We start from the raw sequence: 26,740 nt of genomic DNA on the forward strand, positions 1-26,740 counted from the left end.
ATGGGGTGAAAAACGGCGATTTTGGGGCTTTTTGGGGGGGATTTTGGGGGGTTTGGGGGTTTGGGGTTTTTTTAATGATGGGAGGAGAAAAAAAAGCGAAAAAAAAACCCAAAAATGGTGAAGAAAAAGGAAAAAAAAAAAAAAGAAATGAAGGAAAAAAAGTGAAAAAAAAAGGGGGGGAGGGGGGAAAAAAAGGGGGGAAAAGGAAAAAAAAGGAGAAAAAAATCGGAAAAAGGGTGAAAAAAGTGAAAAAAAAAAGGGGAAAAAAAAAGGAAAAAAGAAAAAAGGAAAAAAAAAAAAAGGAGGAAAAAAGCTGAAAAAAGTGGAAAAACGCGAAGGAGAATAAAAATAAGGAAGAAAAACCGCAGAGCTCAGCTTGGAGGGGGGGAGGAGGAAACGGCACTTTTTGGGGTCATGTCGCGATAGAGGGTGTCCGTATCGCGATAGTGGGTGTCCATATCGCGATAGTTGGTGCTTTTGGGTCTTCATATCGCGATAGTTGGTGTCGATATCGCGATAGTGGGTGCTTTTGGAGTCTTCATATCGCGATGGTGTCGATATCGCGATGGTGCTTTTGGGTCTTCATATCACGATAGTGGGTGTCGATATCGCGATAAGTTGGTGCTTTTGGATCTTCATATCGCGATAGTTGGGTTGTCGATATCACGACAGTTGGTGCTTTTAGGTCTTCATATCGCGATGGTGTCGATATCGCGATAGTTGGTGCTTTTGGGTCTTTGTATCGCGATAGTTGGTGTCGATATCGCGACAGTTGGTGCTTTTGGATGTTCATATCACGATAGTGGGTGTCGATATCGCGATAGTCGGCACCATGTGGGGGGTTGGGATCGCGATAGTTGGGCCGATGTCACGTTGGATGCACTCAAGTGTCGTGATAGTTGGCGGTTTGGATGTTCATATCGCGATTAGTGGGTGTCGATATTGCGACAGTTGGTGCTTTTGGATGTTCATATCGCGATAGTGGGTGTTAATATCACAATAGTTGGCGCCATTTGGGTGCTGGGATCATAGAAGTTGGTGCCGACATGGCGATGGTTGCTGCTGTGGCTCTTGGTATCGCGATAGCTGTTGATATCGTGACATATCGTGACATTCCACAGTTCCAGTGTCTTTATTGCGCTACCGTCACCGGTCCCACATCAACCCCCCCCCCATTGGTCGTCAATATCGCAGCATCTGTATCGCGATACTTGGTGACGCTATCACGATATTTTGGTGCCCATGTCGCAACAGTCAGCACCGTTCTGCCCTGTCACGACAGCGTCCCCGTATCGCAATGGAGCCCCAGGCAGCATCACCGTCGCGACAGGGGCCAATATCACAACATTTGGCGCCGCTATCGCGACATCTATCGCCCCTATCACCGTATTGCTGCCCAGTATCACGATATTTGGGCGCCACCATCGCGACACTGTGCGCCGCTATCGCGACACTGGCTGCCCACTTTGCAATATTGGGCGCCGCTATCGCGACACTCGCTGCTGCTGTCACGATATTCGCTGCGATATTCGTGATATATCGCGACACTCACTGCCACCGTCACGATATTCAGTTGATATTCGCGATATATCGCGACACTCGCTGTCGCCGTCACGATATTCGCTGCGATATTTGCGATATATCGCGACACTCGCCGCCGCTGTCACGATATTCAGTGAGATATTCACAATATATCGCGACACTCGCCGCCGCCGTCACGATATTCGGTGCAATATATCGTGATATATCGCGACACTCGCTGCCACCGTCACGGTATTTGCTGCGATATATCGCGATATATCACGACACTCGCCGCCGCAGTCACAATATTCACTGTGATATTCACGATTTATCGTGACACTCGCCGCTGCCATCACAATATTCGCGATATATCGCGACACTCGCTGCCGCCGTCACGATATTTGGTGCAATATATCGTGATATATCGCGACACTCGCTGCCACCGTCACGATATTCGCTGCGATATTCACGATATATCGCAACATTCGCCGCCGCCATCATATTTGCTGCGATATATCGCGATATATCGTGACACTCGCCGCTGCCGTCACGACATTCGCTGCGATATTGGCGATATATCGCGATAGCCAGCACCGTTGCGCCTCGCATCACGACCGAAGCCCTTCCCGGTGTCCAGGGGGGTGGGGGGAAGGGGTGGGGGGGGGGGGCGCTATCGCGATAGAGCGTCGTGACAGGCTCAGCCCCAGGAGGCCTCCTCTTCCTCGGCGCTGGGGGTCAGCGTCGCCGTGACGACGCCGGTGCCGATGGTTCGCGAGCCGTCGCGCAGGGTGAAGCGCTTGCCCCTCCTCCACCACCATCGGCTGCCGCAGCAGCAGCCTCCAGCGTCGTGTCCTCGCCTGGCATCACCAGCTCCTATGGGGAGGGATTTGGGGGGGGGGGATGGGGGGGGGTTATGGGGAGATATGGGGTGATGGAGGGTGGATATGGGGGGGATATGGGGGAATATGGGGGGGTATGGGGGGATATGGGGGGATGTGGGGGGATATGGGGTGATGGGGCGGGATGTGGGGGGGGATGTGGGGGGGTTATGGGGGAATATGGGGGGATATGGGGCAGGGAGGGGGGGGGATATGGGGAGGTTATGGGGTGATGGGGGGGGATATGGGGTGGATATGGGGCAGCCATGGGGCAGCTATGGGGTATCTATAGGGCAGCTATGGGGCAGCCATGGGTCATCTATAGGGCAGCCGTGGGGCAGCTATGGGTTATCTATAGGGCAGCTATGGGGTATCTATGGGGTCTCTATGGGGCAGCTATGGGGCAGCCGTGGGGCATCTATAGGGCAGCTATGGGGCAGCCATGGGGCAGCTATGGGGCAGCTATGGGGCAGCCATGGGGCAGCTATGGGGCAGCTATGGGGCGCTATAGGGCAGCTATAGGGCATCCATGGGGCAGCTAGGGGGCAGCCGTGGGGCAGCTATGGGGCGGCTATGGGGCAGCTATGGGGCAGCCATGGGTTGCTATGGGGCGCTATGGGGCGCTATGGGTCGCTATGGGTTGCTATGGGGCAGCTATGGGGCGCTATGGGGCAGCCCATGGGGTCTCTATGGGTCACTATGGGTCGCTATGGGGCAGCCATGGGTTGCTATGGGCGCTATGGGGCAGCCATGGGGCAGCCGTGGGGGCAGCTATGGGGTCTCTATGGGGCAGCTATGGGTCGCTATGGGGTCTCTATGGGGCAGCTATGGGGCAGCTATGGGTCGCTATGGGTCGCTATGGGGTCTCTATGGGGCAGCTATGGGGCAGCTATGGGTCGCTATGGGTCGCTATGGGGTCTCTATGGGGCAGCCATGGGTCTCTATGGGGCGCTATGGGGCAGCTATGGGTCATCTATAGGGCAGCTATGGGTCTCTATGGGTCGCTATGGGGCAGCCATGGGTTGCTATGGGTCGCTATGGGGCAGCTATGGGTCGCTATGGGTCGCTATGGGGCAGCTGTGGGGCAGCTATGGGGTCTCTATAGGGCAGCTATGGGGCGCTATGGGGCAGCTATGGGGTCTCTATGGGGCACTATGGGGCAGCTATGGGGCAGCCATGTGTTGCTATGGGTCACTATGGGGCAGCCATGGGGCGCTATGGGTTGCTATGGGGCAGCCATGGGTCGCTATGGGTCGCTATGGGGTCTCTATGGGCAGCCACTGGGTCGCTATGGGTCTCTATGGGTCGCTATGGGGCGCTATGGGGCAGCCATGGGTTGCTATGGGGTGCTATGGGGCAGCTATGGGTCGCTATGGAGCAGCCATGGGTCATCTATAGGGCAGCTATGGGTCTCTATGGGGCGCTATGGGGCGCTATGGGGCAGCCATGGGTCGCTATGGGGCAGCTATGGGGCAGCCATGGGTCCGCTATGGGGCAGCCATGGGTCTCTATGGGTCGCTATGGGTCGCTATGGGTCGCTATGGGGCAGCCATGGGTCTCTATGGGGCGCTATGGGGCAGCCATGGGTCGCTATGGGGCAGCCATGGGTCGCTATGGGTCGCTATGGGTCGCTATGGGGCAGCCATGGGTCTCTATGGGGCGCTATGGGGCAGCCATGGGTCGCTATGGGGCAGCCAATGGGTCATCTATAGGGCAGCTATGGGTCTCTATGGGTCGCTATGGGGCAGCCATGGGTCGCTATGGGGCAGCTATGGGGCAGCCATGGGTCCGCTATGGGGCAGCCATGGGTCTCTATGGGTCGCTATGGGGTCGCTATGGGTCGCTATGGGGCAGCTATGGGGTCTCTATGGGGCACTATGGGGCAGCTATGGGCAGCCATGGGTCGCTATGGGGCAGCTATGGGGCAGCCATGGGTCGCTATGGGCAGCCATGGGTCGCTATGGGGCAGCCATGGGTCGCTATGGGGCGCTATGGGGGCAGCCATGGGTCGCTATGGGGCGCTATGGGGCAGCTATAGGGCAGCCATGGGGTCTCTATGGGTCGCTATGGGTCGCTATGGGTCGCTATGGGTCGCTATGGGGCAGCTATGGGGCAGCCATGGGTCGCTATGGGTCGCTATGGGTCGCTATGGGGCAGCCATGGGTCGCTATGGGTCGCTATGGGTCGCTATGGGTCGCTATGGGTCGCTATGGGGCGCTATGGGGCAGCACCTTTCCGGGCGGCAGCAGCACCCTGGCGGCGATGTCCCAGGTGTAGGAGAAAACGACGGGGCTGAAGTGCGACACAAAGGGTTTGTGGCGACCGCCTTCCTGAGCGCTCAGCACGTAGACCTGCGGACGGACGGAACGGACGGACAGGGGGACGGAGGGACGGAGGGACAGAGGGACGGAGGGACAGATGGATGGAGGGATGGATGATGGATGGACGGATGGACGGAGGGAAGGAGGGATGGACAGACAGATGGACAGATGGACAGGGGGACGGACAGAGGGACAGAGGGACGGATGGACGGACAGAGGGACGGACAGAGGGACGGACAGAGGGACAGAGGGAGGGATGGATGGAGGGATGGACGGACGGAGGGACAGATGGACAGAGGGACAGAGGGACAGAGGGACGGATGGAGGGATGGATGGAGGGATGGAGGGATGGATGGATGTAGGGGACAGATGGACAGACGGACGGATGGACAGACGGACGGATGGACAGACGGATGGATGGACAGACGGATGGATGGATGGGTGATGGATGGATGGACAGACAGATGGACAGACAGGCGGACGGATGGACAGATGGATGGATGGATGGACGGACAGATGGACGGAAGGATGGATGGATGGAAGAGGGAATGGACGGATGGACAGATGGATGGACAGACAGATGGATGAATGGAGGATGGATGGATGGATGGAGGGATGGACAGACGGATGGATGGATGGACGGAGGGATGGATGGAGGATGGACAGACGGATGGATGAATGGATGGATGGACAGACGGACGGACAGATGGATGGATGGACGGACAGACGGATGGATGGATGGATGGATGGATGGACGGAGGGAAGGAGGGATGGACGGACAGATGGACAGACGGACGGATGGAGGGATGGATGGAGGGATGGATGGACAGATGGACAGATGGACAGATGGAGGGATGGAGGGATGGACAGACAGATGGACAGACGGACGGGCGGACAGATGGACAGACGGATGGATGGATGGAGGGATGGACGGACGGATGGAGGGATGGATGGACAGACAGATGGACAGACGGATAGATGGACAGACGGACGGACGGATGGAGGGATGGATGGAGAGAGGGATGGATGGAGGGATGGATGGACAGACAGACGGATGGATGGATGGATGGATGGATGGATGCAGGGAGGGATGAATGGATAGATGGACAGATGGACAGACGGACGGATGGACAGACGAATGGATGGATGGAGGGATGGAGGGATGGATGGACAGACAGACGGATGGAGGGATGGATGGACGGACAGATGGATGGATGGATGGATGGATGCAGGGAGGGATGGACGGACAGATGGATGGATGGATGGATGGATGGACAGACGGACGGATGGATGGATGGACGGAGGGATGGAGGGATGAAGGAGGGATGGATGGACAGACAGATGGACAGACGGATGGACAGATGGACGGATGGACAGACGGATGATGGATGCATGGAGGGACGGACAGATGGACAGACGGATGGATGGATGGATGGAGGGACGGAGGGATGGATGGTTGGAGGGATGGATGGATGGATGGACAGATGGACGGATGGAGGGATGGAGGGATGGATGGACAGATGGACAGACAGACGGACGGATGGACAGACGGATGGATGGATGGATGGAGGGATGGATGGACGGACAGATGGACAGACAGACGGATGGAGGGAGGATGGAGGGAGGGATGGATGGATGGACAGATGGACGGACAGATGGACAGAGGGACAGAACAAGCCCATGAGCCCAAAACCAACCCCATGACCCCATAAGTGACCCCATGACCCCAGAACCGACCCCACAACCCCATAAGAGACCCCATAACCCCATAACTGACCCCATAACCCCATAGGTGACCCCATAACCGCCCCCATGACCCCATAACCGACCCCATGACCCCATAGGTGACCCCATGACCCCATAACCGACCCCATAACCCCATAAGAGACCCCACAACCCCATAAGTGACCCCATAACCCCATAACTGACCCCATAACCCCATAACTGACCCCATAACCCCATAGGTGACCCCATAACCGCCCCCATGACCCCATAACCGACCCCATGACCCCATAGGTGACCCCATAACCGCCCCCATGACCCCATATTGCCCCCATAGTGACTCCCTACCGCCCCCTGTGGCCACAGCACAGTGCTGACCCCATAACCCCATAACCGCCCCCATGACCCCATAAGTGACCCCATAACCCCATAACCGCCCCCATGACCCCATTAACCTCATAACCGACCCCATGACCCCATAACTGTCCCCATAACCCCATAACTGACCTCATAACCCCATATTGCCCCCATAGTGACTCCCTACCGCCCCCTGCAGGCCACAGCACAGTGCTGACTCCATAACCCCATAACCGACCCCATAACCCCACAACTGACCCCATAGGTGACCCCATGACCCCACAGGTGACCCCATGACCCCATAGGTGACCCCATAACCCCACAACTGACCCCATAACCAACCCGCTAACCCCATACTGCCCCCATAGTGACTCCCTACTGCCCCCTGCAGGCTACAGCATAGGGCCCGACCCCAGAACCCCATACCCCCATAACTGACCCCATAACCAACCCCATCACCCCATAACCTCATAACCGACCCCATGACCCCATAACTGACCCCATAACTGTCCCCATAACCCCATAACTGACCTCATAACCCCGTATTGCCCCCATAGTGACTCCCTACCGCCCCCTGCAGGCCCAGCACAGTGCCGACACCAGAACCCAACAACCGACCCCACAACCCTATAGGTGACCCCACAGATGACCCCATGACCCCATAACTGCCCCCATGACCCCATAGGTGACCCCATGACCCCACAACCGACCCCTCGCCCCCTTACCTGCGCCTGCACCTTGCGGTGGTCCCTCAGGACCCCCGGTGCCCCCATCACCATCCTCATCACCCCATAACCGACCCCATGACCCCATAACTGACCCCATACCCCCATAACTGACCCCATAACCGCCCCCATGACCCCATGACCCCATAACCGACCCCATAACCCCATAACCAACCCCATAACCGACCCCATAACCCCATATTGCCCCCACAGTGACTCTCTACCGCCCCCTGCAGGCCGCAGCACGGTGCCGACCCCATGACCCCATAACCCCACAACCGACCCCATAACCGCCCCCATGACCCCATAGGTGACCCCATGACCCCATAGGTGACCCCTCGCCCCCTTACCTGCGCCTGCACCTTGCGGTGGTCCCTCAGGACCCCCGGTGCCCCCATCACCATCCTCATCACCCCATAACCGACCCCATGACCCCATAGGTGACCCCATAACCCCATAACTGACCCCATAACCGCCCCCATGACCCCATAGGTGACCCCATAACCCCACAACCGACCCCTCGCCCCCTTACCTGCGCCTGCACCTTGCGGTGGTCCCTCAGGACCCCCGGTGCCCCCATCACCATCCCCCTCCTGACGTCCTCCCCTCCTCAGCCCCCTCAGCAGAGCTCCCACGTTGTCCCCGGCTTCGGCCCGGCTCAGGCTCTTATGGAACGTCTCCAGGCCTACCATGGGGGGGGGGGGGGTATGGGGTCATGTGGGGTCACGTGGGGTCACGTGGGGTCACATGGGGTCACGTGGGATTGGTACAGGGTGCTATGGGGTCACATGGGGTGCTATGGGGTCACATGGGGTCACATGGGGTCATGTGGGGTCACATTGGGTGCTATGGGGTCGGTACGGGGTGCTATGGGGTCGGTATGGGGTGATATGGGGTCACATGGGGTCATGTGGGGTCACATGGGGTCATGTGGGGTCACGTGGGGTCACGTGGGGTGATATGGGGTTGGTACAGGGTGCTATGGGGTTGCATGGGGTGCTATGGGGTCACATGGGGTGCTATTGTGTTGGTATGGGGTGCTATGGGGTCACATGGGGTGCTATGGGGTCACATTGGGTGCTATGGGGTCGGCATGGGGTGCTATGGGGTCACATTGGGTGCTATGGGGTCGGTATGGGGTGCTATGGGGTCACATTGGGTGCTATGGGGTCAGTATGTGGTGCTATGGGGTCACGTGGGGTGATATGGGGTTGGTACGGGGTGCTATGGGGTCACATTGGGTGCTATGGGGTCGGTACGGGATGCTATGGGGTGCTATGGGGTCACATGGGGTCAGGATGGGGTGCTATGGGGTCACATGGGGTGCTATGGGGTCACGTGGGGTCACGTGGGGTCACATGGGGTCACGTGGGGTCGGTATGGGGTGCTATGGGGTCACATGTGGTGCTATGGGGTGACAAGGCGTGATGTGGGGTTGGTACAGGGTGCTATGGGGTCATGTGGGGTCACGTGGGGTCACATGGGGTCACGTGGGGTCACATGGGGTGCTATGGGGTCACATTGGGTGCTATGGGGTCAGTATGGGGTCATGTGGGGTCACATGGGGTGCTATGGGGTCACATGGGGTCACATGGGGTCACATGGGGTTGGTACAGGGTGCTATGGGGTCACATGGGGTCACGTGGGGTCACATGGGGTCACGTGGGATCACATGGGGTTGGTACAGGGTGCTATGGGGTCACATGGGGTGCTATGGGGTGCTATGGGGTGCTATGGGGTCACATGGGGTCACATGGGGTGCTATGGGGTCACATGGGGTGCTATGGGGTCGGAATGGGGTGCTATGGGGTCACATGGGGTCACGTGGGGTCACGTAGGGTCGGTACGGTGTGCTATGGGGTCACATGGGGTGCTATGGGGTCGGAATGGGGTGCTATGGGGTCACATGGGGTCACGTGGGGTCACGTAGGGTCGGTACGGGGTGCTATGGGGTCACATGGGGTCACATGGGGTGCTATGGGGTCGGTACAGGGTGCTATGGGGTCACATGGGGTCACATGGGGTCACGTTGGGTGCTATGGGGTCACATGGAGTGCTATGGGGTCAGATGGGGGTGGTTATAGGGGCCCTATGGGGTGCTATGGGGTGCTATGGGGTCACGTGGGGTCACGTAGGATCGGTACGGGGTGCTATGGGGTCACATGGGGTGCTATGGGGTCGGAATGGGGTGCTATGGGGTCACATGGGGTCACGTGGGGTCACGTGGGGTGCTATGGGGTTGGTCCAGGGTGCTATGGGGTCACATGGGGTCAGGATGGGGTGCTATGGGGTGCTATGGGGTGCTACGGGGTCACGTGGGGTCACGTGGGGTCGGTACAGGGTGCTATGGGGTCACGTGGGGTGCTATGGGGTCATATGGGGTCATGTGGGGTGCTATGGGGTCAAGTGGGGTGCTATGGGGTGCTATGGGGTCATGTGGGGTGCTATGGGGTCAAGTGGGGTGCTATGGGGTGCTATGGGGTCACATGGGGTGGTATGGGGTCACGTGGGGTGCTATGGGGTCATATGGGGTCACGTGGGGTCACATGGGGTTGGTATGGGGTGCTATGGGGTCACATGGGGTCACATGGGGTGCTATGGGGTCGGTACGGGGTGCTATGGCGTGCTATGGGGTCACATGGGGTGCTATGGGGTCACATGGGGTCACGTGGGGTCACATGGGGTCGGGATGGGGTGCTATGGGGTCACATGGGGTCGGTACGGGGTGCTATGGGGTCAAGTGGGGTGCTATGGGGTCACGTGGGGTCACATGGGGTGCTATGGGGTGCTATGGGGTCACATGGGGTGCTATTGGGTGCTATGGGGTCACATGGGGTGCTATGGGGTCGGTACAGGGTGCTATGGGGTCACATGTGGTGCTATGGGGTCACATGGGGTGCTATGGGGTCACATGGGGTGCTATGGGGTTGGTATGGGGTGCTATGGGGTGCTAGGGGGTCACATGGGGTGCTATGGGGTCACATGGGGTCACGTGGGGTCACATGGGGTGCTATGGGGTCACATGGGGTGCTATGGGGTCACGTGGGGTCACATGGGGTCACATGGGGTCACATGTGGTGCTATGGGGTCATATGGGGTGCTATGGGGTTGGTATGGGGTGCTATGGGGTGCTATGGGGTCGGTACAGGGTGCTATGGGGTCACATGGGGTCACATGGGGTCACGTTGGGGTCACATGGGGTGCTATGGGGTCACATGGGGTCACGTGGGGTGCTATGGAATCACATGGGTGGTATAGGGGCAGCCATGGGGCATCCATGGGGCAGCTATGGGGCGGCTATGGGGTACCTATAGGGCAGCTATGGGGCAGCTATGGGGCATCCATAAGGCGGCTATGGGGCATCCATGGGGCAGTTACGGGGCAGCTATGGGATATCTATGGGGCAGCTATGGGGCAGCTATGCGGTATCTATGGGGCAGCCATGGGGCAGCTATGGGGCAGCTATGGGGCAGCTATGGGGTATCTATGGGGTATCTATGGGGCAGCTATGCGGTATCTATGGGGCAGCCATGGGGCAACTATGGGGCAGCTATGGGGCAGCTATGGGATATCTATGGGGCAGCTATGGGGCAGCTATGGGGCAGCTATGGGGCAGCTATGCGGTATCTATGGGGCAGCCATGGGGCAGCCATGGGGCAGCACTGACCGGTGACGACAGTCTTGAGCACGCGGCCGTAGCCCCGCAGTTCGCATTCATCTCCTTTGCTGACGGCGCCGCGCTCCACCGTGCCGGTCACCACCGTGCCGCGGCCTGCAGGGGGCAGCAGAGAGTCAGAGACCATAGAGATCTAGGGGAGCTGGGGGGCTCTATGGGTCACTATGGGTCTCTATGGGTCTCTATGGGTCCCTATGGGTCTCTATGGGTCTCTATGGGTCTCTATGAGTTTCTATGGGTCCCTATGGGGTCCCTATGGGTCTCAATGGACCTCAATGGGATTTCAATGGGGTTGCTATGGGGTCTCTATGGAGCCGCTATGGGGCAGCTATGGGGCAGCTATGGGGCAGCTATGGGGTCTCTATGGGGTCCCTATGGGGTCTCTATGGGTCTCTATGGGTCTCTATGGGGTCCCTATGGGGTCTCTATGGGGCTTTATGGGATCTCAATGGGGTCTCTATGGGGTCCCTATGGGACACTTATGGGGTCTCTATGGGTCTCTATGGGTCCCTATGGGTCTCTATGGGTCTCTATGGGTCCCTATGGGTCTTTATGGGCCTCTATGGGTCTCTATGGGTCTCTACGGGTCTCTATTTGTCTCTATGAGTCCCTATGGTTCCCTATGGGATCCCTATGGGGTTATGGGGTCGCTATGGGACACTTATGGGGTCTGTATGGGGTCGCTATGGGGCAGCTATGGGGCAGCTATGGGGCAGCTATGGGGCAGCTATGGGGCAGCTATGGGGCAGCACCGGGGATGGAGTGCACGCCCTCGATGGGCATCAGGAAGGGCCGCTCCAGGTCTGTATGGTTCCCTATGGGATCCCTATGGGTCTCAATGGATCTCAATGGGATTTCTATGGGGTCTCTATGGGTCTCTATGGGTCCCTATGGGTCCCTATGGGTCCCTATGGGTCTCTATGGGTCCCTGTGGGTCAGCTATGGGTCTTTATGGGTCTCTATGGGTCCCTATGGGGTCTCTATGGGTCTCTATGGGGCCCTATAGGGTCTCTATGAGTCTCTATGGGTCCCTGTGGGGTCCCTATGGGTCTCAAAGGATCTCAATGGGATTTCTAGGGGGTTGCTATGGGGTCTCTATGGGGCCGCTATGGGGCAGCTATGGGGCAGCTATGGGGTCTCTATGGGGTCTCTGCCGGGTCTCTATGGGTCTCTACGGGTCTCCATTTGTCTCTATGAGTCCCTATGGTTCCCTATGGGATCCCTATGGGGTTATGGGATCCCTATGGGACACTTATGGGGTCTGTATGGGGCCGCTATGGGGCAGCTATGGGGCAGCTATGGGGCAGCACCGGGGATGGAGTGCACGCCCTCGATGGGCATCAGGAAGGGCCGCTCCAGGTCTGTATGGTTCCCTATGGGATCCCTATGGGGCCACTATGGGGTCTCTATGGCTCCCTATGGGTCCCTATGGGTCTCTATGGGTCTCTATGGGTCCCTATGGGGTCCCTATGGGTCTCAATGGATCTCAATGGGATTTCTATGGAGTTGCTATGAGGTCTCTATGGAGCCACTATGGGGCAGCTATGGGGCAGCTATGGGGTCTCTATGGGGTCTCTGCGGGGTCCCTATGGGGTCCCTATGTGTCTCTATGTGTCCCTATGGGGTCCCTATGGGGACTCTATTGGTCTCAATGGGTCTCAATGGGATTTCTATGGGGTCGCTATGGGGCCGCTATGGGGCCACTATGGGGCTACTATGGGGCTGCTATGGGGTCTGTATGGGGCAGCTTTGGGGCAGCTATGGGGTCTCTATGGGGTCCCTATGTGTCTCTATGGGGTCCCTATGGGGACTCTATTGGTCTCAATGGGTCTCAATGGGATTTCTATGGGGTCGCTATGGGGCCGCTATGGGGCCACTATGGGGTCTCTATGGGTCTCTATGGGGTCTCTATGGGGTCCCTATGGGGTCTCTATGGGTCTCTATGGGGTCTCTATGGGTCCCTATGGGTCCCTATGGGTCTCTATGGGGTCCCTATGGGGTTTCTAAGGGTCTCTATGGGTCTCTATGGGGTCCCTGTGGGTCTGCATGGGGTCTCTATGGGTCTCTATGGGGTACCTATGGGTCCCTATCGGTCGCTATGGATCCCTATGGGTCCCTATTGGGTCTCTATGGGTCTCTATGGGTGTCTATGGGTCTCTATGGAGTCCCTATGTTTTTCTATGGGACTTCATGCGGTCTCTATGGGTCTGTATGGGGTCTCTATGGGGTCTGTACGGGGCCGCTATGGGGCAGCTATGGGGCAGCTATGGGGCAGCTATGGGGCAGCACCGGGGATGGAGTGCACGCCCTCGATGGGCATCAGGAAGGGCCGCTCCAGGTCCGTATGGTTCCCTATGGGATCCCTATGGGGCCACTATGGGGTCTCTATGGCTCCCTATGGGTCCCTATGGGGTCTCTATGGGGTCTCTATGGGTCTCTATGGGTCTCTATGGGTCTCTATGGGTCTCTATGGGGTCCCTATGGGACACTTATGGGGTCTCTATGGGTCCCTATGGGTCTCTATGGGTCTCTATGGGTCCCTATGGGTCTCTATGGGGTCTCTATGGGTCTCTATGAGTTTCTATGGGTCCCTATGGGGTCCCTATGGGTCTCAATGGACTTCAATGGGATTTCAATGGGGTTGCTATGGGGTCTCTATGGAGCCGCTATGGGGCAGCTATGGGGCAGCTATGGGGCAGCTATGGGGTCTCTATGGGGTCCCTATAGAGTCTCTATGTATCTCTATGGGGTCTGCATGGGTCTCAATGGATCTCAATGGGATTTCAATGGGGTCTGTATGGGGGATCTATGGGGCAGCTATGGGGCAGCTATGGGGTCTCTATGGGGTCTGTATGGGGGATCTATGGGGCAGCTATGGGGCAGCTATGGGGTCTCTATGGGGTCTCTGCCAGGTCCCTATGGGTCTCTACGGGTCTCTATTTGTCTCTATGAGTCCCTATGGTTCCCTATGGGATCCCTATGGGGTTATGGGATCTCTATGAGACACTTACGGGGTCTCTATGGGGTCCCTATGGGGTCTCTATGGGGTCTCTATGGGTCTCTATGGGTCCCTATGGGTCCCTATGGGTCTCTATGGCTCCCTATGGGTCTCTATGGGTCTCTATGGGGTCCCTATGTTTCTCTATGGGACTTCATGGGGTCTCTATGGGTCTCTATGGGGTCTCTATGGGTCCCTATGGGTCTCTATGGGTCTCTATGTGTCTCTATGGGGTCCCTATGGGTCTCAATGGATCTCAATGGGATTTCAATGGGTCTGTATGGGGGATCTATGGGGCAGCTATGGGGCAGCTATGGGGTCTCTATGGGGCCTCTATGAGGTCCCTATGGGTCTCTATTGGTCTCTATGGAATCCCTATGTTTCTCTATGGGACTTCATGCGGTCTCTATGGGTCTCTATGGGGTCTGTATGGGGCCGCTATGGGGCAGCTATGGGGCAGCTATGGGGCAGCTATGGGGCAGCACCGGGGATGGAGTGCACGCCCTCGATGGGCATCAGGAAGGGCCGCTCCAGGTCTCGTGGCGGCAGTGGGATGTGCTGATCAACGGCGTCCAGCAGCTGCAGAACCGAATCCCGACCCAGAGCGGGGTCACGGCCCTATAGGGAAATGGGGCAGATGTGGGGTCAGATGTGGGGTCATGGGGTCATGGGGTCAGATATGGGGTCATGGGGTCAGATGTGGGGTCATGGGGTCAGATGTGGGGTCACGGCCCTATAGGGAAATGGGGGCAGATGTGGGGTCATGGGGTCAGCTATGGGGTCATGGGGTCAGATATGGGGTCATGGGGTCAGATGTGGGGTCAGATATGGGGTCAGATATGGAGTCAGATATGGGGTCATGGGGTCAGCTATGGGGTCATGGGGTCAGCTATGGGGTCATAGGGTCAGCTATGGGGTCATAGGGTCAGATATGGGGTCATGGGGTCAGATATGGGGTCAGATATGGGGTCACGGCCCTAAAAGGAAATGGGGGCAGATGTGGGGTCAGATTTGGGGTCATGGGGTCAGCTATGGGGTCATGGGGTCAGATATGGGGTCATGGGGTCAGATGTGGGGTCATGGGGTCAGATGTGGGGTCATAGGGTCAGATATGTGGTCATGGGGTCAGATATGGGGTCATGGAGTCAGATATGGGGTCAGCTATGGGGTCATGGGGTCAGATATGGGGTCATGGGGTCAGATATGGGGTCACGGCCCTAGAGGGAAATGGGGGCAGATGTGGGGTCAGATGTGGGGTCATGGGGTCAGCTATGGGGTCATGGGGACAGATATGGGGTCATGGGGTCAGATATGGGGTCATGGGGACAGATATGGGGTCATGGGGTCAGATATGGGGTCAGATATGGGGTCATGGGGTCAGATGTGGGGTCATGAGGTCAGATATGGGGTTAGATATGGGGTCATGGGGTCAGCTATGGGGTCATGGGGACAGATATGGGGTCATAGGGTCAGATATGGGGTCACGGCAATATAGGGGAAATGGGGTCAGATATGGGGTCACAGCCCTATAGGGGAAATGGGGTCAGATATGGAGTCATGGGGTCAGATATGGGGTCATAGGGTCAGATATGGGGTCACGGCCCTATAGGGAAATGGGGGCAGATGTGGGGTCAGATAAGGGGTCATGCGGTCAGATATGGGGTCATGGGGTCAGATGTGGGGTCATGGGGTCAGATATGGGGTCATGGGGTCAGATATGGGGTCATGGGGTCAGCTATGGGGTCAGCTATGGGGTCATGGGGTCAGCTATGGGGTCATGGGGTCAGCTATGGGGTCATAGGGTCAGACATGGAGTCGTAGGGTCAGATATGGGGTCAGCTATGGGGTCAGCTATGGGGTCATGGGGTCAGCTATGGGGTCATAGGGTCAGATATGGGGTCATGGGGTCACCTATGGGGTCATGGGGTCAGATATGGGGTCACGGTCCTATAGGGGAAATGGGGTCAGATGTGGGGTCATGGGGTCAGATATGGGGTCATGGGGTCAGATACGGGGTCATGGGGTCAGATATGGGGCCTTTTAGGGGAAATGGGGTCAGATGTGGGGTCATGGGGTCAGATATGGGGTCATGGGGTCAGATGTGGGGTCATGGGGTCAGATATGGGGTCACGGCCCTATGGGGAAATGGGGTCAGATATGGGGTCATGGGGTCAGATATGGGGTCACGGCCCTATAGGGAAATGGGGTCAGATGTGGGGTCATGGGGTCAGATATGGGGTCATGGCCTATAGGGGAAATGGGGTCAGATGTGGGGTCATGGGGTCATGGGGTCAGCTATGGGGTCATTGGGTCAGATATGGGGTCATGGGGTCAGCTATGGGGTCATAGGGTCAGCTATGGGGTCATAGGGTCAGATATGGGGTCATGGGGTCAGATACGGGGTCAGCTATGGGGTCATGGGGTCAGATATGGGGTCATGGGGTCAGATGTGGGGTCAGATGTGGGGTCATGGGGTCAGATATGGGGTCATGGGGTCAGATATGGGGTCAGATGTGGGGTCATGGGGTCAGATATGGGGTCATGGGGTCAGATACGGGGTCAGCTATGGGGTCATGGGGTCAGATATGGGGTCATGGGGTCAGATGTGGGGTCAGATGTGGGGTCATGGGGTCAGATATGGGGTCATGGGGTCAGATATGGGGTCAGATGTGGGGTCATGGGGTCAGATATGGGGTCATGGGGTCAGATGTGGGGTCATGGGGTCAGATATGGGGTCATGGGGTCAGATGTGGGGTCATGGGGTCAGCTATGGGGTCACGGCCCTATAGGGGAAATGGGGGCGGCTATGGGGTGGCTATGGGGTATCCATGGGATCCTTATGGTGTCCCTATGGGGTCTCTATGGGTTCCTTATGGGGTGGATTTGGGGCAGCTCTGGGAATCTATGGGGCCTCTATGGGGTCTCTATGGGGTCTCTTTGGTTCCTATGGGGTCTCTAAGGGTCTCCATGAATCTCTATGGGTCTCTATGGGTCTCTATGGGTCTCTATGTGTCTCTATGGGTCCCTATGGGGTCCCTATGGGTACCTATTGGTCTCCATGGGTCTCTATGGGTCTCTATGGGTCTCTATGGGGTCTCTATGGGTCGCTATGGGTCTCTATGGGTCTCTATGGGGCGTGCATGGGGGTCTCCATGCGTCTCTATGGGTCCGTATGGGTCTCTATGGGGTCTCTATGTGTCCCTGTGGGTCCCTATGGGTCCCTATGGGTCCCTATGGGTCTCTATGGGTCTCCATGGGTCTCTATGTGTCCCTATGGGTCCCTATGGGTCTCTATGGGTCCCTATGGGTCTCTATGGGTCTCTATGGGTCCCTATGGGTCCCTATGGGTCTCTATGGGTCTCTATGGGTCCCTATGGGTCTCTATGGGTCTCTATGGGTCCCTATGGGTCTCTATGGGTCCCTATGGGTCCCTATGGGTCTCTATGGGTCCCTATGGGTCCCTATGGGTCTCTATGGGTCTCTATGGGTCCCTATGGGTCTCTATGGGTCCCTATGGGTCTCTATGGGTCTCTATGGGTCCCTATGGGTCCCTATGGGTCTCTATGGGTCTCTATGGGTCTCTATGGGTCTCAATGCGTCTCTATGGGTCTCTATGGGTCTCTAGGGGTCTCTATGGGTCCCTATGGGTCTCTATGTGTCTCTATGGGTCCCTATGGGTCCCTATGGGTCTCTATGGGTCTCCATGGGTCTCTATGGGTCTCTATGGGTCTCTATGGGGTCTCCATGGGTCCCTATGGGTCTCTATGGGTCTCTATGGGTCCCTATGGGGTCTCTATGGGTCTCCATGGGGTCTCTATGTGTCTCTATGGGTCTCTATGGGTCCCTATGGGTCTCTATGGGGTCTCTATGGGTCTCTATGGGGTTCTATGGGTCTCTATGGGTCCCTATGGGTCTCTATGGGTCCCTATAGGTCCCTATGGGTCCCTATGGGTCTCTATGGGTCTCCATGTGTCCCTATGTGTCCCTATGGGTCTCTATGGGTCTCTATGGGTCTCTATGGGTCCCTATGGGTCTCTATGGGTCTCTATGGGGTCTCTATTTGTCTCTATGGGGTCTCTATTTGTCTCTATGGGTCTCTATGGGTCTCTATGGGTCTCCATGTGTCCCTATGGGTCCCTATGGGTCCCTATGGGTCTCTATGGGTCCCTATGGGTCTCTATGGGGTCTCTATGGGTCCCTATGGGTCTCTATGGGTCCCTATGGGTCTCTATGGGTCCCTATGGGTCCCTATGGGTCTCTATGGGTCTCTATGGGGCAGCCATGGGGTCTCTATGGGGCAGCCCCCCACCTGCAGGGCGCACAGCGCAGACCCAGCGATGACCGGGGTCCCCTCTGCATCGTAGCCCAGCTCTGCCAGCAGCTCCTGATGGCTCTACATGGGGCTCTATGGGGCAGCTATGGGTCTGCATGGGTCTCTATGGGTCCCTATGGGTCTCTATGGGTCCCTATGGGTCTCTATGGGGCAGCCATGGGGCTGATGCTTCCATGGGTCTCCATGGATCTCTATGGGCTTCTATGGATCCCAATGGAACTCAATGGGTCTCTATGGGTCTCTATGGGGTCTCTATGGGTCTCTATGGGTCCCTATGGGTCTCTATGGGGTCTCTATGGGGTCCCTATGGGTCCCTATGGGTCTCTATGGGGTCCCTATGGGTCCCTATGGGTCTCTATGGGTCTCTATGGGTCCCTATGGGTCTCTATGGGGCAGCCCCCCACCTGCAGGGCGCACAGCGCAGACCCAGCGATGACCGGGGTCCCCTCTCCATCGTAGCCCAGCTCTGCCAGCAGCTCGCGCAGCTCCAGCTCCACCAGGGGCAGCAGCTCCGGATCCGACACGGCGTCCGCTTTGTTCAGGTACACGACCACGTGCTGCACCCCGACCTGCCCCACAAGTGGGGGGTGAGGGTGGGGGGCAGAGATGGGGGGTGGGGAGTGGGGATGGGGGGGAAAAGTGGGGCTGGGGGGGGAAAATGTGGGGCTGGGGGGGATGGGGGAGTGGGGATGGGGGGGAAAAGTGGGGCTGGGGGGGCAGAAATGGGGCTGGGGGGAATGGGGGGAATGGGGGCTGGGGGGAGAAAAGTGGGGCTGGGGGGAGCAGAAGTGGGGCTGGGGGGGGGAGAGAAGTGGGGATGGGGGGAGAAATGGGGCTGGGGGGGAGAAAAGTGGGGCTGAGGGGGGAAAGTGGGTCTGGGGGGGTGGGGGAATGGGGATGGGGGGGGAAAAGTGGGGCTGGAGGGGGCAGAAATGGGGTTGGAGGGGAGAGAAGTGGGGCTGGGGGGGGAAAAGTGGGGCTGGGGGGGAGAGAAGTGGGGCTGGGGGGGAGAGGGGGGGGTGGGGGGAGTGGGGATGGGGGGGAAAAGTGGGGCTGGGGGGGGGGGAAAAGTGGGGATGGGTGGGCAGAAATGGGGGGTGGGGAGTGGGGATGGGGGGGAAAAGTGGGGATGGGGGGGTGGAGGAATGGGGCTGGGGGGCAGAGAGGGGGGGGAGAAGTGGGGATGGGGGGCAGAGCGGGGGGTGGGGGAGTGGGGCTGGGGGGGAAAAGTGGGGCTGGGGGGGGGTGGGGGAATGGGGGGGGAAATGTGGGGATGGGGGGCAGAGATGGGGGGGATGGGGAGTGGGGCTAGGGGTTAAAAGTGGGGCTGGGGGGTGAAAAGTGGGGATGGGGGGCAGAGGGGGGGGAAAAGTGGGGCTGGGGGGGGGGGAAGTGGGGCTGGGGAGGGCAGAGATGGGGGGGGTGGGGGAGTGGGGCTGGGGGGGAAAATGTGGGGCTGGGGGGGGGTGGGGGAATGGGGGGGGAAATGTGGGGCTGGGGGGCAGAGGGGTGGGGTGGGGGAATGGGGCTGGGGGGGAAAATGTGGGGCTGGGGGGTGGGGGAGTGGGGATGGGGGGGAAAATGTGGGGATGGGGGGGAAAATGTGAGGATGGGTGGGCAGAAATGGGGCTGGGGGGCAGAGAGGGGGGGGAAAAGTGGGGATGGGGGGCAGAGATGGGGGGGGGTGGGGGAGTGGGGATGGGGGGGAAAAGTGGGGCTGGGGGGGAGAGAAGTGGGGCTGGGGGGTGCAGAAGTGGGGCTGGGGGGGAGAAAAGTGGGGCTGGGGGGGAGAGGGGGGGGTGGGGGAGTGGGGCTGGGGGGGGAAAAGTGGGGCTGGGGGGGGCAGAAGTGGGGCTGGGGGGGGCAGAAGTGGGGCTGGGGGGGCAGAAATGGGGGCTGGGGGGGAAAAAAGTGGGGCTGGGGGGTGCAGAAGTGGGGCTGGGGGGCAGAAGTGGGGCTGGGGGGGCAGAAGTGGGGCTGGGGGGTGCAGAAGTGGGGCTGGGGGGGCAGAAGTGGGGCTGGGGGGGGCAGAAGTGGGGCTGGGGGGGGCAGAAGTGGGGCTGGGGGGGGCAGAAGTGGGGCTGGGGGGGCACGTGCTGCATTCTGACCTGCCCCACAAGTTGGGGCGGGGATGTAAGGGTGGGGGGCAGATCCACCCCATAACCCCCCCATATCCCCCCCATATCCCCCCATATCACCCCGTATCCCCCCATATCCCCCCATATCGCCTCATATTCCCCCCTCTCACCCCATATCCACCCCATAGCCCCCCATATCCCCCCATATTCCCCCATATCACCCCATATCCCCCCTATCAACCCATATTCCCCTATACCCACCCCCCATATCCCCCCATATCCCCCCATAGCCACCCCATATCCCCCATATCCCCCCAAATCCCCTCCATATCCCCCCATATCCACCCCACATCGCCCCCTATCCACCCCATATCCACCCCATATCTCCCCATATCACCCCATATCACCCCATATCCCCCCATATCCCCCCATATGCACCCCACATCCCCCCCATATCCCCCCATATCCCCCATATACCCCCATATCACCCCCTATCACCCCATATCACTCCATATCCACCCATGTCACCCCATATCCCCCCATATCCACCCCATATCCCCCCATATCCCCCCATATCCCCCCCTATCCACCCCATATCCCCCCCTATCCCCCCATATCCACCCCACATCGCCCCATATGCCCCCCTCTCACCCCATATCACCCCCTATCCCCCCCATATCACCCCATATCCCCCCATATCCCCCCATATCCACCCCATATCCCCCCATATCACCCCATATCCCCCCCTATCCCCCCCTCTCACCCCATATCCCCCCATATCACCCCATATCACCCCATATGCTCCCCATATCACCCCATATCACCCCATATCCCCCCATATCCCCCCATATCACTCCATATCCCCCCATATCCCCCCATATCCCCCCATTTCCCCCCATATCCACCCCATATCACCCCATATCCCCCCCATATCCTCCCCATATCACCCCATATCCACCCCATATCCCCCCCCAGCTCACCTGCCTGGCCAGCAGCAGATGCTCCCTGGTCTGAGGCATTTGCCCATCGGTGGCCGCCACCACCAGAATGCAGCCGTCCAGGGGGGCCGTGCCTGTGATCATATTCTGGGGCCAAAAGAGGGGATGGGGGGCAAACATGGAGGGGAGAAACGCAGGGGGGGGGGGGTGGGGGGGGTTGTGGGGGGATATGGGGGGGATGTGGGGTGGATATGGGGGGATGTGGGTGGATATGGGGTGGATAGGGGGGGATATGGGGGGGATGTGGGGGGATATGGGGGGATATGGGGGGATGTGGGGGCTATGGGGGGATATGGGGCGGTTATGGGGTGGATATGGGGGGATATGGAAAGATTATGGCGGGATATGGGGGGGATATAGGGGGATATGGGGTGGATGTGGGGGGATATGGGGAGATGTGGGGGGATATGGGGGGGATGTGGGGGGATATGGGGGGATATGGGGTGGATATGGGGGGATATGGGGGGGATATGGGGTGGATATGGGGGGGATATGGGGTGATATGGGGGGGTTATGGGGTGGATATGGGGTGATATGGGGGGATATGGAAGGATTATGGGGGGATATGGGGTGGATATGGGGGGATGTGGGGGGATGGGGGGGTTATGGGGGGATATGGGGTGGATATGGGGGGGATGTGGGGGGATATGGGGGGATATGGGGGGATATGGGGTGAGAGGGGGGGATGTGGGGGGATATGGGGGGATATGGGATGGATATGGGGGATATGGGGGGGATATGGGGGGGATATGGGGTGGATAGGGGGTGGATATGGGGGGGATGTAGGGGGATATGGGGAGATATGGGGGGATATGGGGGGATGTGGGGGGATATGGGGTGGATATGGGGGGATATGGGGGGGTTATGGGGTGGATATGGGGGGATATGGGGAGATATGGGGGGATATGGAAGGATTATGGGGGGATATGGGGTGGCAATGGCCCCCAATTGAGTCCAAAAGGAGCAGAATTGGGGCTGAAAGGAACAGAATTGGGGCCCATAGGAGCAGAATTGGGGCCCATAGGAGCAGAATTGGGACCCATGGGAGCGGATTTGGGGCCCATGGGAGCAGAATTGGGTCCAAAAGGAGCAGAATTGGGGCTGAAAGGAGCAGAATTGGGGCTGAATGGAGCAGAATTGGGGCTGAAAGACCCCAACTGAGGCCTAAAGGAGCAGAATTGGGGCCCATAGGAGCAGCTTTGGGGCCCATAGGAGCAGATTTGGGGCCCATAGGAGCGGATTTGGGGCCCATAGGAGCAGAATTGGGGCCCATAGGAGCAGAATTGGGCCCATAGGAGCAGAATTGGGACCCATAGGAGCAGCTTTGGGGCCCATAGGAGCAGAATTGGGGCCCATAGGAGCAGCTTTTGGGGCCCATAGGAGCGGATTTGGGGCCCATAGGCTTGGATTTGGGGCCCATAGGCTGGGATTTGGGGTGGCTGTGGGTGAGACCTTGACGTAGTCGGCGTGCCCAGGGCAGTCGGTGTGCGCGTAGTGGAGCAGAATTGGGGCCAGAAGGGGCAGAATTGGGGCAAAAGGGGCAGAATTGGGGCCCATAGGAGCAGAATTGGGGCCCATAGGAGCAGCTTTGGGGCCCATAGGAGCAGATTTGGGGCCATAGGAGCGGATTTGGGGCCCATAGGAGCAGAGTTGGGTGCAAAAGGAGCAGATTTGGGGCCCATAGGAGCAGCTTTGGGACCCATAGGAGCAGCTTTGGGGCCCATAGGAGCAGCTTTGGGGCCATAGGAGCGGATTTGGGTCCAAAAGGAGCAGAATTGGGGCTGAAAGGAGCAGCTTTGGGGCCATAAGGAGCAGCTTTGGGGCCATAGGAGCAGAATTGGGGCCCATAGGAGCAGAATTGGGGCCTATAGAAGTGGATTTGGGACCTATAGGAGTGGATTTGGGACCTATAGGAGCAGAATTGGGGCCCATAGGAGCAGAATTGGGGCTGAATGGAGCAGAATTGGGGCTGAAAGACCCCAACTGAGGCCTAAAGGAGCAGCTTTGGGGCCCATAGGAGCAGAATTGGGGCCTATAGGAGCGGATTTGGGGCCCATAGGAGCGGATTTGGGGCCCATAGGAGCGGATTTGGGGCCATAGGAGCAGAATTGGGGCCTAAAGGAGCGGATTTGGGGCCCATAGGAGCGGATTTGGGGCCATAGGAGCAGAACTGGGGCCTAAAGGAGCGGATATGGGGGCCCATAGGAGCGGATTTGGGGCCATAGGAGCAGAATTGGGGCCTAAAGGAGCGGATTTGGGGCCCATAGGAGCGGATTTGGGTCCATAAGGAGCAGAATTGGGGCTGAAAGACCCCAACTGAGGCCATAAGGAGCAGCTTTGGGGCCCATAGGAGCAGAATTGGGGCCCATAGGAGCGGATTTGGGGCCTATAGGAGCGGATTTGGGGCCCATAGGAGCAGAATTGGGGCCAAAAGGAGCAGCTTTGGGGCCATAAGGAACAGAATTGGGGCCCATAGGAGCGGATTTGGGACCTATAGGAGCAGAACTGGGTCCAAAAGGAGCAGCTTTGGGGCCCATAGGAGCAGAATTGGGGCCCATAGGATCAGATTTGGGGCCATAGGAGCAGAATTGGGGCCCATAGGAGCGGATTTGGGGCCTATAGAAGTGGATTTGGGACCTATAGGAGTGGATTTGGGACCTATAGGAGCAGAATTGGGGCCATAGGAGCAGAATTGGGGCTGAAAGGAGCAGAATTGGGGCTGAAAGACCCCAACGGAGGCCTAAAGGAGCAGAATTGGGTCCCATAGGAGCAGAATTGGGGCCCATAGGAGCAGCTTTGGGGCCCATAGGAGCGGATTTGGGGCCCATAGGAGTGGATTTGGGTCCCATAGGAGCAGAATTGGGGCCCATAGGAGCGGATTTGGGGCTGAAAGACCCCAACTGAGGCCTAAAGGGGCAGAATTGGGTGCAAAAGGAGCAGCTTTGGGGCCTATAGGAGTGGATTTGGGGCCCATAGGAGCGGATTTGGGGCCCATAGGAGCGGATTTGGGGCCCATAGGAGCAGATTTGGGGCCCATAGGAGCAGAATTGGGGCTGAAAGACCCCAACTGAGGCCTAAAGGAGCAGCTTTGGGGCCCATAGGAGCGGATTTGGGTCCATAAGGAGCAGAATTGGGGCTGAAAGACCCCAACTGAGGCCATAAGGAGCAGCTTTGGGGCCCATAGGAGCGGATTTGGGGCCCATAGGAGCAGAACTGGGGCCCATAGGAGCGGATTTGGGGCCCATAGGAGCAGCTTTGGGGCCATAGGAGCAGAATTGGGGCCATAGGAGCAGAATTGGGGCCCATAGGAGCGGATTTGGGGCCCATAGGAGCGGATTTGGGTCCATAAGGAGCAGAATTGGGGCTGAAAGACCCCAACTGAGGCCTAAAGGAGCAGAATTGGGGCCCATAGGAGCAGCTTTGGGGCCCATAGGAGCGGATTTGGGGCCTATAGGAGCGGATTTGGGGCCCATAGGAGTGGATTTGGGGCTTATAGAAGTGGATTTGGGACCTATAGGAGCAGAATTGGGGCTGAAAGGAGCAGAATTGGGGCAAAAGGAGCAGAATTGGGGCTGAAAGACCCCTAGTGAGACCAAAAGGAGGAAAATTGGGTCTAAAAGGAGCAGCTTTGGGGCCCATAGGAGCAGAATTGGGCCCATAGGAGCAGCTTTGGGGCCCATAGGAGCGATTTGGGGCCCATAGGCTGGGATGTGGGGTGGCTGTGGGTCAGACCTTGACGTAGTCGGCGTGCCCAGGGCAGTCGGTGTGCGCGTAGTGGAGCAGAATTGGGGCCAGAAGGGGCAGAATTGGGGCAAAAGGGGCAGAATTGGGGCCCATAGGAGCAGATTTGGGGCCCATAGGAGCAGCTTTGGGGCCCATAGGAGCGGATTTGGGGCCCATAGGAACAGATTTGGGGCCCATAGGAACAGATTTGGGGCCCATAGGAGCAGAATTGGGGCCCATAGGAGCAGCTTTGGGGCCCATAGGAGCAGAATTGGGGCCCATAGGAGCAGCTTTGGGGCCCATAGGAGCAGATTTGGGGCCCATAGGAGCGGATTTGGGGCCCATAGGAGCAGAATTGGGGCCATAGGAGCGGATTTGGGTCCAAAAGGAGCAGATTTGGGGCCCATAGGAGCAGATTTGGGGCTGAAAGACCCCCAACTGAGGCCTAAAGGAGCAGATTTGGGGCCCATAGGAGCGGATTTGGGGCCCATAGGAGCAGATTTGGGGCCCATAGGAGCGGATTTGGGGCCCATAGGAGCAGCTTTGGGGCCTATAGAAGTGGATTTGGGACCTATAGGAGTGGATTTGGGACCTATAGGAGCAGAATTGGGGCCATAGGAGCAGAATTGGGGCTGAAAGGAGCAGAATTGGGGCTGAAAGACCCCAACTGAGGCCTAAAGGAGCAGAATTGGGTCCCATAGGAGCAGAATTGGGGCCCATAGGAGCAGCTTTGGGGCCCATAGGAGCGGATTTGGGGCCCATAGGAGCAGATTTGGGGCCCATAGGAGCAGAATTGGGGCCCATAGGAGCGGATTTGGGGCCCATAGGATCAGATTTGGGGCCCATAGGAGCAGAATTGGGACCAAAAGGAGCAGATTTGGGACCTATAAGAGCGGATTTGGGGCCCATAGGAGCGGATTTGGGGCCTATAGAAGTGGATTTGGGACCTATAGGAGTGGATTTGGGACCTATAGGAGCAGAATTGGGTCCATAAGGAGCAGAACTGGGGCTGAAAGACCCCAACTGAGGCCTATAGGAGCAGCTTTGGGGCCCATAGGAGCGGATTTGGGGCCCATAGGAGCAGAATTGGGGCCCATAGGAGCAGCTTTGGGGCCCGTAGGAGCAGAATTGGGGCCAAAAGGAGAGTTGGGTCCAAAAGGAGCAGCTTTGGGGCCCATAGGAGCGGATTTGGGACCCATGGGAGCAGAATTGGGGCCATAGGAGCAGAATTGGGGCCCATAGGAGCAGAATTGGGGCCATAGGAGCAGAATTGGGGCCCATAGGAGCAGAATTGGGGCCATAGGAGCAGAATTGGGGCCCATAGGAGCAGAATTGGGGCCCATAGGAGCAGATTTGGGACCCATAGGAGCGGATTTGGGGCCCATAGGAGCAGATTTGGGGCTGAAAGAC

At 58.3% G+C, this 26,740-nt stretch overlaps 1 protein-coding gene across 1 annotated transcript; it reads right to left on the reverse strand.

The window, feature by feature from the left end:
- Window positions 1-1,115: 1,115 nt before the first annotated feature.
- Window positions 1,116-26,725, reverse strand: TUFM (Tu translation elongation factor, mitochondrial). Its single transcript, XM_048933047.1, is given in 11 exon segments — window positions 1,116-2,317; window positions 2,319-2,357; window positions 2,359-2,394; window positions 4,631-4,750; window positions 8,057-8,128; window positions 8,130-8,209; window positions 11,192-11,296; window positions 14,684-14,816; window positions 18,936-19,100; window positions 21,590-21,694; window positions 25,340-26,725. Coding segments are annotated over 11 exon segments (2,226 nt in total). The 5' UTR covers window positions 26,612-26,725; the 3' UTR covers window positions 1,116-2,218.
- Window positions 26,726-26,740: the final 15 nt, after the last annotated feature.

This window comes from Lagopus muta, unplaced genomic scaffold (genome assembly GCF_023343835.1).
Source record: "Lagopus muta isolate bLagMut1 unplaced genomic scaffold, bLagMut1 primary scaffold_210, whole genome shotgun sequence".
NCBI lineage: Eukaryota > Metazoa > Chordata > Aves > Galliformes > Phasianidae > Lagopus > Lagopus muta.